This window comes from Phyllobates terribilis, unplaced genomic scaffold (assembly GCF_046119375.1).
Source record: "Phyllobates terribilis strain yellow unplaced genomic scaffold, ASM4611937v1 Scaffold_4__5_contigs__length_816908805, whole genome shotgun sequence".
NCBI lineage: Eukaryota > Metazoa > Chordata > Amphibia > Anura > Dendrobatidae > Phyllobates > Phyllobates terribilis.
Window position 1 is genome coordinate 110,706,143 of NW_027362764.1, and position 16,395 is coordinate 110,722,537.

The 16,395-nt window shown below is 38.6% G+C and overlaps 1 protein-coding gene across 2 annotated transcripts in view; it reads left to right on the top strand.

Moving 5' to 3' along the window:
• PTPRN2 (protein tyrosine phosphatase receptor type N2) overlaps window positions 1-16,395 on the top strand; it is a 1,402,724-nt gene that overhangs the window by 347,699 nt on the left and 1,038,630 nt on the right. For both annotated transcript variants that reach the window (XM_073677683.1, XM_073677684.1), the window contains one exon: window positions 16,257-16,370. In XM_073677683.1, the coding sequence (XP_073533784.1) occupies window positions 16,257-16,370 (114 nt within the window). The remainder of the gene's footprint in view (window positions 1-16,256; window positions 16,371-16,395) is intronic.

A 16,395-nucleotide genomic window follows, 5' to 3' on the forward strand; every position in this document is an offset into this window, starting at 1 on the left:
TATGTCTTATATTCTAGGTTCTTCAAAGTAACCACCTTTTGCTTTGATGACTGCTTTGCACACTCTTGGCATTCTCTTGATGAGCTTCAAGAGGTAATCACCGGAAATGGTTTTCACTTCACAGGTGTGCCCTGTCAGGTTTAATAAGTGGGATATCTTGCCTTATAAATGGGGTTGGGACCATCAGTTGTGTTGTGCAGAAGTCTGGTGGATACACAACTGATAGTCCTACTGAATAGACTGTTAGAATTTGTATTATAGCAAGAAAAAAGCCGCTAAGTAAAGAAAAACGAGTGGCCATCATTACTTTAAGAAATGAAGGTCAGTCAGTGCAAAAAATTGGGAAAACTTTGAAAGTGTCCCCAAGTGCAGTTGCAAAAACTATCAAGCGCTACAAAAAAACTGGCTCACATGAGGACCGCCCCAGGAAAGGAAGACCAAGAGTCACCTCTGCTTCTGAGGATAAGTTTATCCGAGTCACCATCCTCAGAAATCGCAGGTTAACAGCAGCTGAGATTAGAGACCAGGTCAATGCCACACAGAGTTCTAGCAGCCAACACATCTCTTCAACAACTGTTAAGAGGAGACTTTGTGTAGCAGGCCTTCATGGTAAAATAGCTGCTAGGAAATCACTGCTAAGGACAGGCAACAAGCAGAAGAGACAAGTTTGGGCTAAAGAACACAAGGAATGGACATTAGACCAGTGGAAATCTGTGCTTTGGTCTGATGAGTCCAAATTTGAGATCTTTGGTTCCAACCACCGTGTCTTTGTGCGACGCAGAAAAGGTGAACAGATGGACTCTACATGCCTGGTTCCCACCGTGAAGCATGGAGGAGGAGGTGTGATGGTGTGGGGGTGCTTTGCTGGTGACACTGTTGGGGATTTATTCAAAATTGAAGGCATACTGAACCAGCATGGCTACCACAGCATCTTGCAGCGGCATGCTATTCCATCCGGTTTTCGTTTAGTTGGACCATCATTTATTTTTCAACTTTTGGTCTGTATTGTACATATAACACATCCATATACACATGACACATATATACATAGTAGGCACATATACACACATTACACATAGATACACATTACATACATATACAGTACAGACCAAAAGTTTGGACACACCTTCTCATTTAAAGATTTTTCTGTATTTTCATGACTATGAAAATTGTACATTCACACTGAAGGCATCAAAACTATGAATTAACACATGTGGAATTATATACTTAACAAAAAAGTGTGAAACAACTGAAAATATGTCTTATATTCTAGGTTCTTCAAAGTAGCCACCTTTTGCTTTGATGACTGCTTTGCACATTCTTGGCATTCTCTTGATGAGCTTCAAGAGGTAGTCACCGGAAATGGTCTTCCAACAATCTTGAAGGAGTTCCCAGAGATGCTTAGCACTTGTTGGCCCTTTTGCCTTCACTCTGCGGTCCAGCTCACCCTAAACCATCTCGATTGGGTTCAGGTCTGGTGACTGTGGAGGCCAGGTCATCTGGCGTAGCACCCCATCACTCTCCGTCTTGGACAAATAGCCCTTACACAGCCTGGAGGTGTGTTTGGAGTCATTGTCCTGTTGAAAAATAAATGATGGTCCAACTAAACGCAAACTCGATGGACGCTGCAAGATGCTGTGGTAGCCATGCTGGTTCAGTATGCCTTCAATTTTGAATAAATCCCCAACAGTGTCACCAGCAAAGCACCCCCACACCATCACACCTCCTCCTCCATGCTTCACGGTGGGAACCAGGCATGTAGAGTCCATCTGTTCACCTTTTCTGCGTTGCACAAAGACACGGTGGTTGGACCCAAAGACCTCAAATTTGGACTCATCAGACCAAAGCACTCAGTGTGGCATTGACCTGGTCTTTAATCTGAGTTGCTGTTAACCTGCGATTTCTGAGGCTGGTGACTCAGATAAACTTATCCTCAGAAGCAGAGGTGACTCTTGGTCTTCCTTTCCTGGGGCGGTCCTCATGTGAGCCAGTTTCTTTGTAGCGCTTGATGGTTTTTGCAACTGCACTTGGAGACACTTTTAAAGTTTTCCCAATTTTTCACACTGACTGACCTTCATTTCTTAAAGTAATGATGGCCACTCGTTTTTCTTTACTTAGCTGCTTTTTTCTTGCCATAATACAAATTCTAACAGTCTATTCAGTAGGACTATCAGCTGTGTATCCACCAGACTTCTGCACAACACAACTGATGGTCCCAACCCCATTTATAAGGCAAGAAATCCCACTTATTAAACCTGACAGGGCACACCTGTGAAGTGAACACCATTTCCGGTGACTACCTCTTGAAGCTCATCAAGAGAATGCCAAGAGTGTGCAAAGCAGTCATCAAAGCAAAAGGTGGCTACTTTGAAGAACCTAGAATATAAGACATATTTTCAGTTGTTTCACACTTTTTTGTTAAGTATATAATTCCACATGTGTTAATTCATAGTTTTGATGCCTTCAGTGTGAATGTACAATTTTCATAGTCCTGAAAATACAGAAAAATCTTTAAATGAGAAGGTGTGTCCAAACTTTTGGTCTGCACTGTATACACACATTACACACATATATATATATATATATATATATATATATATATTATGCATGCATATTACGCACACATACACATAAAATACACACATTCATATTACACATCCATATACACTTGACACACATATACATAGTAGTCAGATTTATACACATAGATACATGTTACACACATATAAAATGGCATACATATGTTTTCCTATCATTTCTATTAAAGAATGCACAAAAACATTATGTTGAAAACTTTATAAATTACTTTCTTTACTAATTTACAAAAATGTTTAATTTCTCAAAATACAATGAAGTTGAGCTTTTTTTTACTGAATCCGTAATACCCCTTTAATATGAGAGATGCCACACGTCAGAATCTGTTTAGTAACTGCTGAAAACTTTGACCTTCAGCGATAAATCAGACTATAATTTCTCATTGACTTCAGTGTTGAATCCGCTGGAGAAGTCGGCTTAACAATATGTCATCGCTGGCACAGCGTTAGCGGGTTTGACTAACCTGAGTTTGCATATGGACATGTTCCAGTATTATATTCTGCTTCTATATTTCTCAGAGGGTTTCTGTGCATTTGGACTACATACGCTGTCTATTAGTTTAGATACGTTATATTAAAACCTGTCAAAGAAAGGAAACCCATTTCATAAGGTTTCCAAATTAATGAGAGCCTGGTTACGTGTTGGTTGCTTTCTTTATGCATCTGGACCGGGGTATAATCTGCCATTCTTAATCATTTTTTAATTTTCAAATAAATTGCTTTCATTATCCCTTCATCTACACCACCATGTGTGCTTTACTGCTCATTAATGTGCCACGTCTCTTTCTTTAAGGCTGGGTTTTTAACTTGTTGTGTTTTTTTGTGGTGTGAGTAATAGGAAGTACGGTTGATTTTTCACCTTGGAATTTTTTTACATGACCAGTTGTTGGGTGTCAGTGTTAAACATTTGCTTCGGTCATTACAGTGGATCAATGGAAAAAAATGACAAGCGCCTTAATAATAGTTAGTACTGGAGATGGACATACTTGACCTTCGCTCCATTAAGTTTGGGATCTGCAGAGACCTCAAGATAGGAGATAACTTCCATAGTTGACAAAACCTCTTTCAAAGGAATCTTTTAGTAGGATCAACCCTCCTAAGCCGTCTGCTTCAGTCATTTAGGCATTAGGAAGGGGAATAAAGTGACATCTTGATATCTGCGATCAAATGTCTTATTCCAGAGAAATTCACATTTTTCTTAATATGTAAATGAGCTGTGAAGATCTATAGGCCAGATATAGACATTTTCGGGAACTTAGATGGCAATGTTTGTGAGCTCTTTCTGGTGGCTGGGTTTGAAGCCCCTTTTTTGTTCTTTAGCAGAGTGAGAGAGTGGAAGAGCGACACAAAGAGACAGTGTTACTGCTTTCTAGTAAGAGTTTCATCTCACTCCAGTGCTGGATTCACAGCTACACTGATCATTACCATTGTATAAAGTCCTCTATGCAGCCCTTGTCTCTGAACATGTGCTGCATAGAGAAAGAAGAGCAGGAATCCCTCATATTTCTGTCTGCACTGCGTATAGGAGACATCATAGCAGCTTGTTTCCACCCAACGGCTCAGTGATAACTGAAAATAAGAGATAGAGACTGCAGAGGGAAAACAGGAGAAAAAATTCAGAAAACAAGTCATATAATGACCAGATAAATTACTCACACCAACATCTTATTCTGAAAAGTCATCTGAAATGGCAGGTGCGCCTTAAGATTTATTCACATGTAGCAGATGTGTTATAGAAATACATACATGTGAATGCGGTTATTTCTGCAGCAGGTACATAGATTTCACATGAAGAGGACAGTCGCAGATATTTCTTCAACAAAGAGTCTGCATATGTAGCATGCAAATGAAAAGTGCATCGGTGCCTGCACACACCGGCTCCCATTGACCCTTCCGCGATGCGATCATCTGGGTTCCATAGAAGACGTAGATTTTCTACGAGAAAGAGAGACCTACAGCTGAGCTCCATACTGTGGCATTACAGCATATAGTATAAGCAATCAAATGATTGCAGGTTCAAGACCTATAAGAGGACTAAAAAAAATAAATAAAAATAAAAATATAAACTGTTAAAAAAAATATTTAAAAGTTTAAATCACCCTCCTTTTCCCCCGTTAAAAATAAAGGAAAAAAATAAAAACAACAAAACATATTTGGTATTGCAGCTTTCATTAAAAAAAATGATCTATTTAAATATTTAATTAATTGACACGATTAGTAAATGCCGTAAAGAGAAAAAAAATAAAAATGCCTAAATTGAGGGTTGTTTTTTTTGTCACCTTGGCTCCTTAAAAACATATAATAATAAGCAATCAAAGTATCATATGTGCACAAAATTGGTATCAAATATCATCTCACCATGCAAGAAAATAAGCCCTCATTTAGCCCCATCAACAGAAAATGAAAAATATTATGGGTCTCGGAAAATGGCGAAACAAAATTACATTTTTCTTTTGCAATATTCTGATTTTTTTTAAGGATTTAAATAGAAATAAAAGATCATTTGCATGTTTGGTATCACTGTAATCGGACTGATGTGGACATTCATCTCATTTTTACCGCACAGTGAAACGCTGTAAAAACAAAACACAAAAAAAACTATGTCTGTATTGCATTGTTTTCACCATTTCATCCCAACTTGGAATTTTTTTCCAGTGTTTCACTCTATTTTATGGTAAAATGAATGGTGCCATTCAAAACTACAACTCGCCCTGCAAAAACAAGTCCCACTATGGCTATGCCGACTGAAATAAATAAGTTATGGCTCTTGGAAGAAGACGAGGAAAAAAGACTAATGTGCAAAAATGAAAAATTCCTTGTTTTAATCTTGTTTTATGACCATCAAATATTCCTGAATATTGATAATCTATCACCAATTAATTTTGTTATATCTACTAATGCAATAAAATTCTACAGCCCTGGAAATATTAAATATTTATAAAGCTGCAACAAAAATGTGAATTATTGTGGATGTATTTATCTAGACAACAGTATCCCTCGTTTTACAAGAAAAGTAGTAGTACCATATCCGATGCACTTTTACTGGGCTGAGTATATTGATCATTCTTTGCATATACCTTGCCCCCGATCCCTCATTTATTTATTATTCTGTTTTTCTCCCCGTGGCTGTTTGATGTTCCTCTTTTTAGCTTCAGAAGCCATTAAACACATCTTTAGTAATTATATTGAAAGCATAGATGAGTGGCTGCACATTATTGAAACACTAATAAATGTCTTCACGCTACAGTCCCTCCAGACAAATAGGATGTAAAATCTATTACAATTTAAGGCAGCGCCTTTTTTTTTTTTTGTTTTATTTATGATAAGAGTTTATTCAATGTTTTGTAAGAGTTTTTAGGAGAAAATTGGATGAATAACTTTGTAGCTGACATCATTTACTTAGTTCAGACCGGATTTACCTCTAAGCCTTTTTTAAAAGTTACCAATCTAATGCAGAAATTGAATTTAGAACAGAAGAGCTTTTCTGATAAATGAAGATTTAGTATGGTCAGATTTGTGCAATGTTGGAGGATTTTTCTTTGAAATATATTTTATGTAAAAAAAACCCTGTAACCAATATTAACAGACTGTCACTATTCCTCCTATCTGAGTGTCTGGACGCAGTGAATGACAGTTCTGTCGTCCATTCTACAAATGGGGCATGCTGAGCTGTCAGTATGGTGATGGACAGCTCAGCCATCCAATCGGATGCTGGGGCGCGCTAAGCTGTCAGTGTCTGGAGTGACAGTCTAGCCGTCCATTCAGGACCAGGGTGTGCCTGTGCTTCATCCATGTGTCTCTTGTCCAGAGTAATTACCTGGCTATTTAACCAGCTCTCTGCCTTGGATTGCTGCTTATTGTGGCTTTGCTCATGAGGTGTGTGCTTGCTCTGTGCTCCTTGTCTGGTATTCTCATCTTTGCTGTTTGATTTGTCTTGACCATCCATTTGCCTAGCCCTTTTGTCGTGATCCGCTACCTTCTTGGAATATTGACCTTGGACTACACCTTCTTCTCACCCCTTTGTCTTTGATGTACTCTCTTAGCTTTTGACCAAGGACCTCTTGACTACCCAGCCTCAAGGCTTGTCCGTGAGTAGTGACTAGTGTCAGACAGACAAAGATGGGCAATGCACAATCAGGGTAAGGGCTCATGTACATAGAAAAGCAGTTTGCACACAAAGCCTGTCCAGCAGTGCATAGCGACTCCCCAGTACTGAGCTATGCGGCCACTGTATGTTACTCTGCAGGGTTTTTTGGATCTTATATAAACAAATTTAGATCAACATATTTTAATTAGTTCACAACAGTTTGGCGTGTACTGTAAACGGATTAGAGTTTTAAATTTAAAAATGTTGTTTTGTTAAATTATGCTTCCATTTTGGGAAAAGGGAAAAGCAAAAAGTTGCAAAATTTTGGCAAAAATACTCCTGGCAACAATTTTGCACATTTTTGATGCCTGAAAATTAGCATAAGGCAAATTAAAACTTTGCCATAAATTGTTCATTTTTTTCTTTATCTTAAAGGGGTTTTCCATCACTATAATCTCGATGACCTATCCATGGAGTAGGTAATCAGTATCAAATTGGTGAGGATCCCCACTGATTAGCTGTTACCTGCTCCGATAGAAGCTGGATTGATGATCACAATATATCACGCAAAAATATTAAAAACACGTGCAAACCTTGGGTAAGACATTTGGTTAAAAGTACACTGCTCAAAAACATAAAGGGAACACTTAAACAACACAATGTAACTCCAAGTCAATAACACTTCTGTGAAATCTACCTGTCCAGTTATGAAGCAACACTGATTGTGAATCAATTTCTCCCGCTGTTGTACAAATGGAACAGACAACTGGTAGAAATGATCGACAGTTACCAAGATACCCCCTATAAAGGAGTGGTTCTGCAGGTAGTGACCATAGACCATTTCTCTGTTCTCATCCTTTTTGCCTGTTGTTTTGGTCACTTTTTCATTTTGCCATTGCTCTCACCCCTAGAGGTACAGTAGCATGAGGCGGTGTCTACAGTACAACCCACAGAAGTTGCTCAGGTAGTGCAGTTCATCCAGGATGGCACATCAGTGCGAGCTGTGGCAAGAAGGGTAGCTGTGTCTGTCAGCATAGTGTCCAGAGCATGGAGCAGATACCAGGAGACAGGCCAGTACACCAGGAGACGTGGAGGGGTCCGTAGGAGGCAACAACCCAGCAGCAGGACCGCTACCTTCTCCTTTGTGCAAGGAGGAACAGGAGGAGCACTGCCAGAGCCCTGCAAAATGACCTCCAGCAGGCCACTAACATCCATGTGTCTGCTCAAACTGTCAGAAACAGACTCCATGAGGGTAGTATGAGGACCTGACACAAGTGTGTTGAGCTTACAGCCCAACACCGTGCAGGGCGATTGGCATTTGCCACAGAACACCAAGATTGGCAGATTCCACATTAGCGCCCTGTGCTCTTCACAGATGAAAGCAGGTTCACACTGAGCACATGTGACAGACTTGACAGAGTCTGGAGACGCCCTGGAGAGTGATCTGCTGCCTGCAACATCCTCCTGCATGACTGGTTTGGCAGTGGATCAGTAATGGTGTGGGGAGGCATTTCTTTAGAGGGCCGCACATCCCTCCATGTTCTAGACAGAGGTAGCCTGACTGCCATTAGGTACCGAGATAAGATCCTCAAACCCATTGAGAGATCATATGCAGGTTCAGTGGGCCCTGGGTTACTTCTGAGGCATGACAATGCTAGACCTCATGTGGCTGGAGTGTGTCAGCAGTTCCTGCAAGATGATGGCATTGATGCTTTGTACTGGCCCGCCAGTTCCCCAGACCTGAATCCATTTGAGAACATCTGGGACATCATGTCTTGTTCCATCCACCAACAATCACAGACTGTCCAGGAGTTGGTGGATGCTTTAATCCAGGTCTAGGAGGAGATTCCTCAGGAGAACATCCACCGCCTCATGAGGAGCATGCCCAGGTGTTGTAGGGAGGTCATATAGGCATGTGGAGGCCACACACACTACTGAGCATCATTTCCTCATCTTGAGGCATTACCACTGAAGTTGGATCAGCCTGTAATTTGATTTTCCACTTTGATTTTGAGTATCATTCCAAATCCAGACCTCCATGGGATATTAATTTTTGATTTACATTGTTCATTTTTATGTTTTATTGTTCTCCATGCATTCCACTGTGTAATGAATAAAGATTTGCGTGTCAGTGAAAGGCTCATTGGCTAAACCTCCATTAACATTTGCCACCTATCCACTGGAATACCCCTTTAAAGATGACCTCAAATGAAACATAAGCACACAACTTTTATTTCTTTGTATTTCTTTTATTTCTTATGGCTTTTTCATTTCATTAGTTGCACAGTGGAGGCTGTTAAATCAATCTACGAACGAGTGACCTTTCTGTGACAGCGTTCCTACTTCGGCTTACAACCGGTTTGGTGTATTATGTCAATGCAAGACCTTATTTTTAATCACTGTAATGTATGAGGTGCCATGTTAGACCAATAAGAATCCTGGACGGCTGTGCTTAAATGTCTAAGACATGAGTGCTTATCAAGTAAATATTCAAAGATGAGGCCAAATATTCCATTAATATATATTGACCTCTAATAAAGTGTCAGTTTATGTTAGTCTGCGCGCACAAATAAATGTCTGAATGTCAGCGCTTTGTCTTATTAGAAACAGTCTGCAGGTTATCATAGCCAAAAAGGTGACAGCGGTGTTAATTATTACTTTCTAGACCATCCTGCAAGTTCTGTTCTTAAACAGGCAGAATATGATAGAAGCATTTAGGTTCACAGCATAAAATATGTGTTAGATAAATAGGGGGCCAACAGCTGTGACCCCCAAAATCAGTATAATGGAGAACCCCCGCTGTGTGTACTATAGTTTTAGGTGTAGAGGAGTCCAGGAGAGGGTTAGGTGGTTTTCCAAGAGAGAAAAAGAGAGAAAGAAAAGCTGCAGCTACATCCCCCTCCTCTCCTTCTACTTCTATCCATATCACTCAAGAGGCTGTAGGGGGGAAGAGTTCTAAATATTCTAGCTGACATAGGGGAAATACAGGCTGTTGGATGACATGAAAAATGCTACATACCCATAATTTTTGCAGTAAGTAAATAATGACACATGTCAAAATCAGAGGGTACTTAGTTAGCATTTTTTTTAATCAAAAACACTTAAAAGCCATCCCACCATGACAAGGTGTACCTAATCAGGATGATCCCTAAACCTAGTGAGTACAAGAAACTAAAGCAATGCAAAAAATCAGGGCAAACACACCTGTTAGTCTAAGTGTAATACGCAGGTTTACATGTCTGCTGTGGCCATTAACAAACACAACCTAGAATAAAAACATATGGCCAGATTCATCAAGATCGCTGTGGTTCACGGCGGTCTTGATGGTGGGGCGTGCTGAAGTCAGATGCTCCTCATTCACGAAGAGGTGCATGCCTCTTTATGAACCTAGGGCGCTTGATTAGTGGAGTGCGCCACACCAGAAATGTCAGTCCAGTCAGGTCCTGGAGTGAGATTTCTGGCGTTGGGAATGCCACAGCTCATCAATATTAGACGAGTTGTGGCATCCAGCCCCCACCGCACCCCTGTCCACCTCCCCAGCTCAGCCCATTTTGTCAAAGCTGGGAGAAACTGGCGTGAAACCGCCAAAAGTCTCAAAATTTCGCCGCATCTCAAGAGTGGCACCTAAATTTTGTAACCTTTGAAACAAGGCTGTGAACTCGGGGTCCATTTTGGTGGAGTTGGAGTCGGTATAAAATGGACCAACTCCGACTGCTAAAATATATAATAAATTGGGTACAGTAGTTCAATGCAGGATGTGCTGTAAATGTTTTCATAAGAATTTGGGAAAGTTATGAAATGTCCTATAAATGTCTGTTCTGTACCTGATCTAAGGAACTCGGCTTTCAGTTGAGATGAATCTGTGCAGCACTTTATGTATATGCTCAATAGTGATCAGTGCTGTGGAGTCGGAGTCGTGGAGTCGGAGTTGGAGTCAGAAGTCAGGGAAATTGAAGAGTCGGAGTCGAAGGTTTGCCTTACTGACTTCAGAGCCCTGAAGAATTCTGGCCTGAAACCTTTAATGAGTCGGGGCTATAATGCATAGGAACTGTAGTAAGTATATAAATAAATAGTAATATATGTAAACACATATAAAAGACATCCCACCACAAGAAGGTGTACCCAATCAGGTCCCTATTCCTAGTAACTCATCTCCCCGTGTGCCAAAAAATGTTAATTAATTATCCTATGTTCTTTACGTGTTACTATTTGCTTACTTACTGCAGCGTGCCTATGTTTTATTCCAGTTTATATTTGTTAATGGCCATGGTGTACATGTGCATCTGTATATTGCACTTATACTAACATATGTGTTGGCCCTGATTTTTGGTTATACCCATAGTTTTATATATATTCTCTTGTACTACTGTCTTACAAAAAAGGAATGTTTATGTCTTTACATGCTTTACAACTAACTGTCCACTATTGTAATAAAGGTGATCCAATTTCTTCCTAATATATATTATAGACATGTATTGCAATATTTCGTATCAGAATTTTAAATATGAGAAAGTGAAGGAAGTTGATGCAGTTTTAGTTTCCAATGAGATATTGGATGTAGTTGGATCTTTTTGACTGCTGCCTCTTTTTTGGATATATACAGTAGTTACATTTAGTTGCATATTATATACAGCATTTGTCTGCTTATCAGTTGGTGCCTTATGTGTTGACGGCACATAGACGACGTGCTGTGCGTTGGTGAAAACTGCGATATAGGGAAAGCAATGTGTTAACTGTAAAAAAAATATTCGTTTTCTATTAGCTTTGCATTGCAAAGCAATAACGCACATTAGAGAACAATTAACACTTTTATAATTAGATGTCAGAAGGCATCAGCAGACAATCTGGCACCTGCTACATCTCAATAAATGAGGCTAAGCGTAGAAGTATAGTGTTAAGTTTGTTTAATGGAAAGATATGGTTGTAAAATTTTCTCATATAATTCAATTTCCTACATTCCTACAAGTTCTACATACTATGCCAGGATCAGACAAAGGACACCAGTAGTCTGATGGCCTCACGTAGCAAGCAATGTAGAGCATTCATGTCTTAGACACATTGGTCAGCATGCACTAATGGCCATATTTGCACAATACTTTTTGATTGTATACCTCTAAAAAAACCTTTTCCATGCCAAGTATTCAAAATATCATATGGGATTTATGAAATATCTCCTAAAAAGCAGCATAGGCTTTAAGGACAGAGAGTAAATTATAATCTACCGTATGAGAAGATAAGACCTCAAAGTGGATTCCATGCTGGGCCATCATGACACGTACAAATGCCCAACGTAATTGTGCTTCTCTCTCTTTCCTGTCTACAATTCCTTGCCCTATAATTTATTTTTAATCACATTTCCTAATGAAGTTTGTTGCTGTTTATATCTTTTCTTGAGAGTTTCTAGATAAAACACTACTAAGACTATTTGAAAATAGTTAGATTTTTCCTGAGTTTGCTGAGTTGACTATGCACAGGACAATTGGCTTTCCATGTTCAGAATAAAATAACTTCAAAATCTACAAATGGTCTGCTGTCTGCAATAAACCAGTGAAACAAGAAGAATTTAAATAGCTCTACACAACTAATATAACACATGGTTTCTCTAAATTCAACAAAAAATGACACTTTTACTGACTAAAGAAGTCCAAGAATTACTTGTGCCCTTCAGTACTTAGTAGAGCACATTTGTCTGTTATGATCTGCTGCAAACAAGATGCATAGAAAGACACCAGAATCTCTTTTTCTTCCCTCACACTGCAAGTTTCTAATGCTGGTCGACGCAACACAACCACACCGTCATGTTTTGCTGTAGGCAGGGTGTTCTTTTCAGTAGATGCCTTGTTCTTCCTCCACCTGACATACCACCTGTTGGCTCGAAATGTCACAGTTTAGCTTCATGTGTTTACAGAACAGAATCCCAAAACGTTTATGGTTTAGAGGATATTGTTTGATTTGTATGGTTTGAGGACTTTCCTTGTGCTATCCAGTCAGTAGGGTTGTATGTCTTGGAGTTCAGGTTATAAGATCTTCAGCGTTTTGTATGCACCTATGGAAACTGAAATCTGTTTCTACAGCCATCATATCTTACTGTTGGGCTTTTACAGTCACTTAAACAATTTTGAACATCTGCCTCTTCAGAAATGTAGTGGTAGCGGGTGACAATTTTATCTTTCTGGCACATCAAGGTAGTGTAGACAGTGTTCCTTTAACTTTGAACTTGCACAATATGCTTCCAGCTGTATGTCTAAGAATATTCATTGCCTTTACCATCGATAATATGATTGTGTGAACGAGCCCTAAAAGTGAAAGATGCTTTATAGGTGAGTTGTAAATGTTGCACAGCTTCTGGATACCCACAGTTGCAGTAGAAACTTCACAGAGCAGATTACATGGGATAACAAGCTTTTACTTCTCAGAACATGAGGAAAAGGGAAAAAACGCATAGTCACGCAGTACTGCAGCAGGAAGTAAGAACAAAACAGAAAATACAAGAGACTTTTTTTCTTTTTACAATACAGTAAGCAAGGAAACTTTACACAACATCGCCATCTGCTGTCAGATCAGCATAAAGTCCTCCTTCACACAAACAAAGAAGTCCACAACTGTTGCATATATCAACAGTAAAGCAGTAGAAACATATCTAGGTGGAAAAAAGTCTTAATCTGCCTTCTTCCTCAGTGCAAACTGTCCTCTGGTTGTTCGCCTCTCCTCAAGTGTCCTTGGATCTTCGCATTCTCGAGTGGCATCTCTAGTGGTTAACTGGAGAGACACTAAAGCCTAGACTTAAAAGCAATGGATAAAGGTTTAGTATAAAGGACACTTCATAGTAAGCAAACGGCCAGTGGACACTTTAAACTTTGCGTTCACTTGAGTACCCATCTAGTGGTGGTACCTGATTTGTGGGTTCAAAATTTCTTACCGACTTCCTTGGAATTAGTATGAAGGTAATTTATAATTTACAGTATCTGACACATAGGCCACGGCCCCACTATCAGTATTTGGTCAGTATTTTTTCTCAGAAGTGGGAGCCAAAACCAGGAGTGGGTGATAAATGCGGAATTGGTGACTTGTTTCTATTATACCTTTTCTCTGATTGTTCCTCACCTGGTTTTGGCTCCCACTCCTGAGAAAAAATACTGACCAAATACTGGTAGTGGGACCGTGGCCTAAGAATTAGTTCTTCTTTTTCCCTATTTTTGCAATCATTTCAGCTGTCACAGTATGCAGACTATTAGCACTGGCTATAATAATTAATAAGTGCAACTTTGTCCTTTTAATTAAGTCTTCTTTGGTCTAATTTCAGTTAAGATTACATTCTAATAGCAGATCTCGTACTGTAAATGGATATTCCTATGGATAATGAAAAAGAATAGTCCAATCATTGAATTACATTTGCCTTTTGTATGAGAGATGGAAAAGTAATCAGAATTGTGACACTGCAACCCCCTCCCCAGGAAGCTAACTTAATGAAGGATGCTCCAAATTACACCTAATTAAGAGATAATTAGTAGGTATACGCTAGAATCTGTTGATGAGGAGGTTGTCATTTTGTTCTGATGGCATATAACTAAATAAATGAGGCTTCGTTAGTACTCCATTTTCCCCAGTTTTTTTTCAGTTTTTTTTTATTTGAAAATACATTTCGGTTAATTTGACTAATTATGCTGCTTAGCGCTCGTGCTTTTAGGCACATATACCGTTTTGTTCGTTATTTACATTGGAACATAATAGTTGTTAGTGGTATGTATAAATGGGTTCATTAATGCATGGAATTGTTCTGATGTTACTTTACATGCTTTTGATGACATATAGTACAATGCTCAAGTGAAATGACTAATAAGGATGTGCCATTGCTTTTTTCGTTTTTCCGCAATTTTTATTCTTTTTTTTTTTTAATTAAAATATTCTACAGTAATAAAAAAAATCAAAGCACTATCAGAACTACAATAACAACTCCACATGCTAAGATTAGTGGATCACTTTGCTCAAACCTGGTCCATGATCCAGGTCAGTGCTCTTTGGCTGTAGACAGGAGCTGCATGAATTTCCTGAGCTTCCGGGTTCCCCTTTGTGGCGCTTCATTCTCCTGCTTGGCATGACATCAACTTTGTGGTGCATGTGTAACGTCTTCCCAGCCCGGCTAATCATAAGCTGAGCCGGGGATCCAGTAGGGTAAGGAAATTCGCGCAGCTCCTCTCCACGTCCTGAGAGCACTGCCCTGGACCATGGAGCGGGGATGCATTATGCGATCTGCTCATCTCTACCCACATGTAAACCCACCCTTTTTTGGTGAGTGCCTGTATATTTTTAAGCTAAAACCTGGAGTAAAACCTACAAAAATAAAAAATATGATGGAAACATTTGCACATCTTCGATATTTATTTTCCGATTATATTTACCAACTTTCAACCCTGACTCTGAATCCTTTATGAATGGGTCATGTATAATAATTATTTTAAACACATTTACTATAGTAAAAGGGAGGTTTTAATGAATAGAACATAACTTTTATAGTTTGTAATTTTTTTTTTTACATTTCTAAACTTTTCCAAATTTTTATAAAAGCAAATATGCCACAAGCTATGCATTCAATAAAGTATAGAATATTAATGCTATTTAATATTTTTGGTTTAAAGCCCATAGTAAACTTTTTAACCTTCTGACTTCTTATATTAAAAAACTTTGAAAATCACTATCATCTTTTTTATTTTGGAGGTACCGTATATATCATATTTCACTTCCTGAAATTAATCTTAAATATAAATGCTAATTGTTTGTCACTATTTTAATGCAATTTTACAATTTCCAAGCAGTATACTAAGTTAGAGTTGAAAAGCTTACAAAGACAGTTTTTGTAATGTACCTAAAGAAAAACATACTCTGTACAAACGCTGATTTTCTGTATTTTGCCTAATATATTCATTTTCCTAAGGGGAGGTGACAATGATAGAATCCTTGAATTATACCCCACCCCTAAGGTCCTGACGAAGGCTTAATACAGTATTATTCCAAACAGTTTCTTTAAGATGATAGTAGAAAAAAAGTTCAATGTCATTGCTGTTTTTGACAGTATACTATCTAATCTTATTTCCACTTGTGTATAATAATATATAACTCATTTCTCATTCATTATCATTCATTATTTTCTACAATCTCTCATTTCCTTTTCAATGTCAGGAACAGAAAACAAAATTCAGATATGAAAAATAATACATTTCTTGTCACATTTTCAGCAATCAACAGACTAGACAAACACCAATTAAAATCCGCTGCCTTGTTATCAGTGCTCCTAGATACTGTATATCTTCGTCATACACACTCTGGAGATGGAGATTTGTATGCATCTTGAATGTTAATGTGTGCGTTATACAAGATTTATTGCCACTCTTTATTTTATATGTTACTTCAACAGAAAAAAATCATCAATCACATATTTTTTTTGCTAAATGTTTTCTACTTTGCATTCTAAGTACTGTTTATCTTCTGCGTTGAGTAATGAAATGGTGAATACAATTATATAAAACTTACTTTTCATAATAATTTTTAAAATATGTCTTTTATTTTCTCTTAAAAAGATGGAGTGTTTGGGAGATGTCAGCGGCTACCGGTGATAGACGTGTTCAAGTACGAAGTTTCACCATCTGTTATCCAGCGTCTTAGGACTATACTTCAGAAGCTGTCACACAGAGGTAACCCATTGTCTTCAGCCTTAAT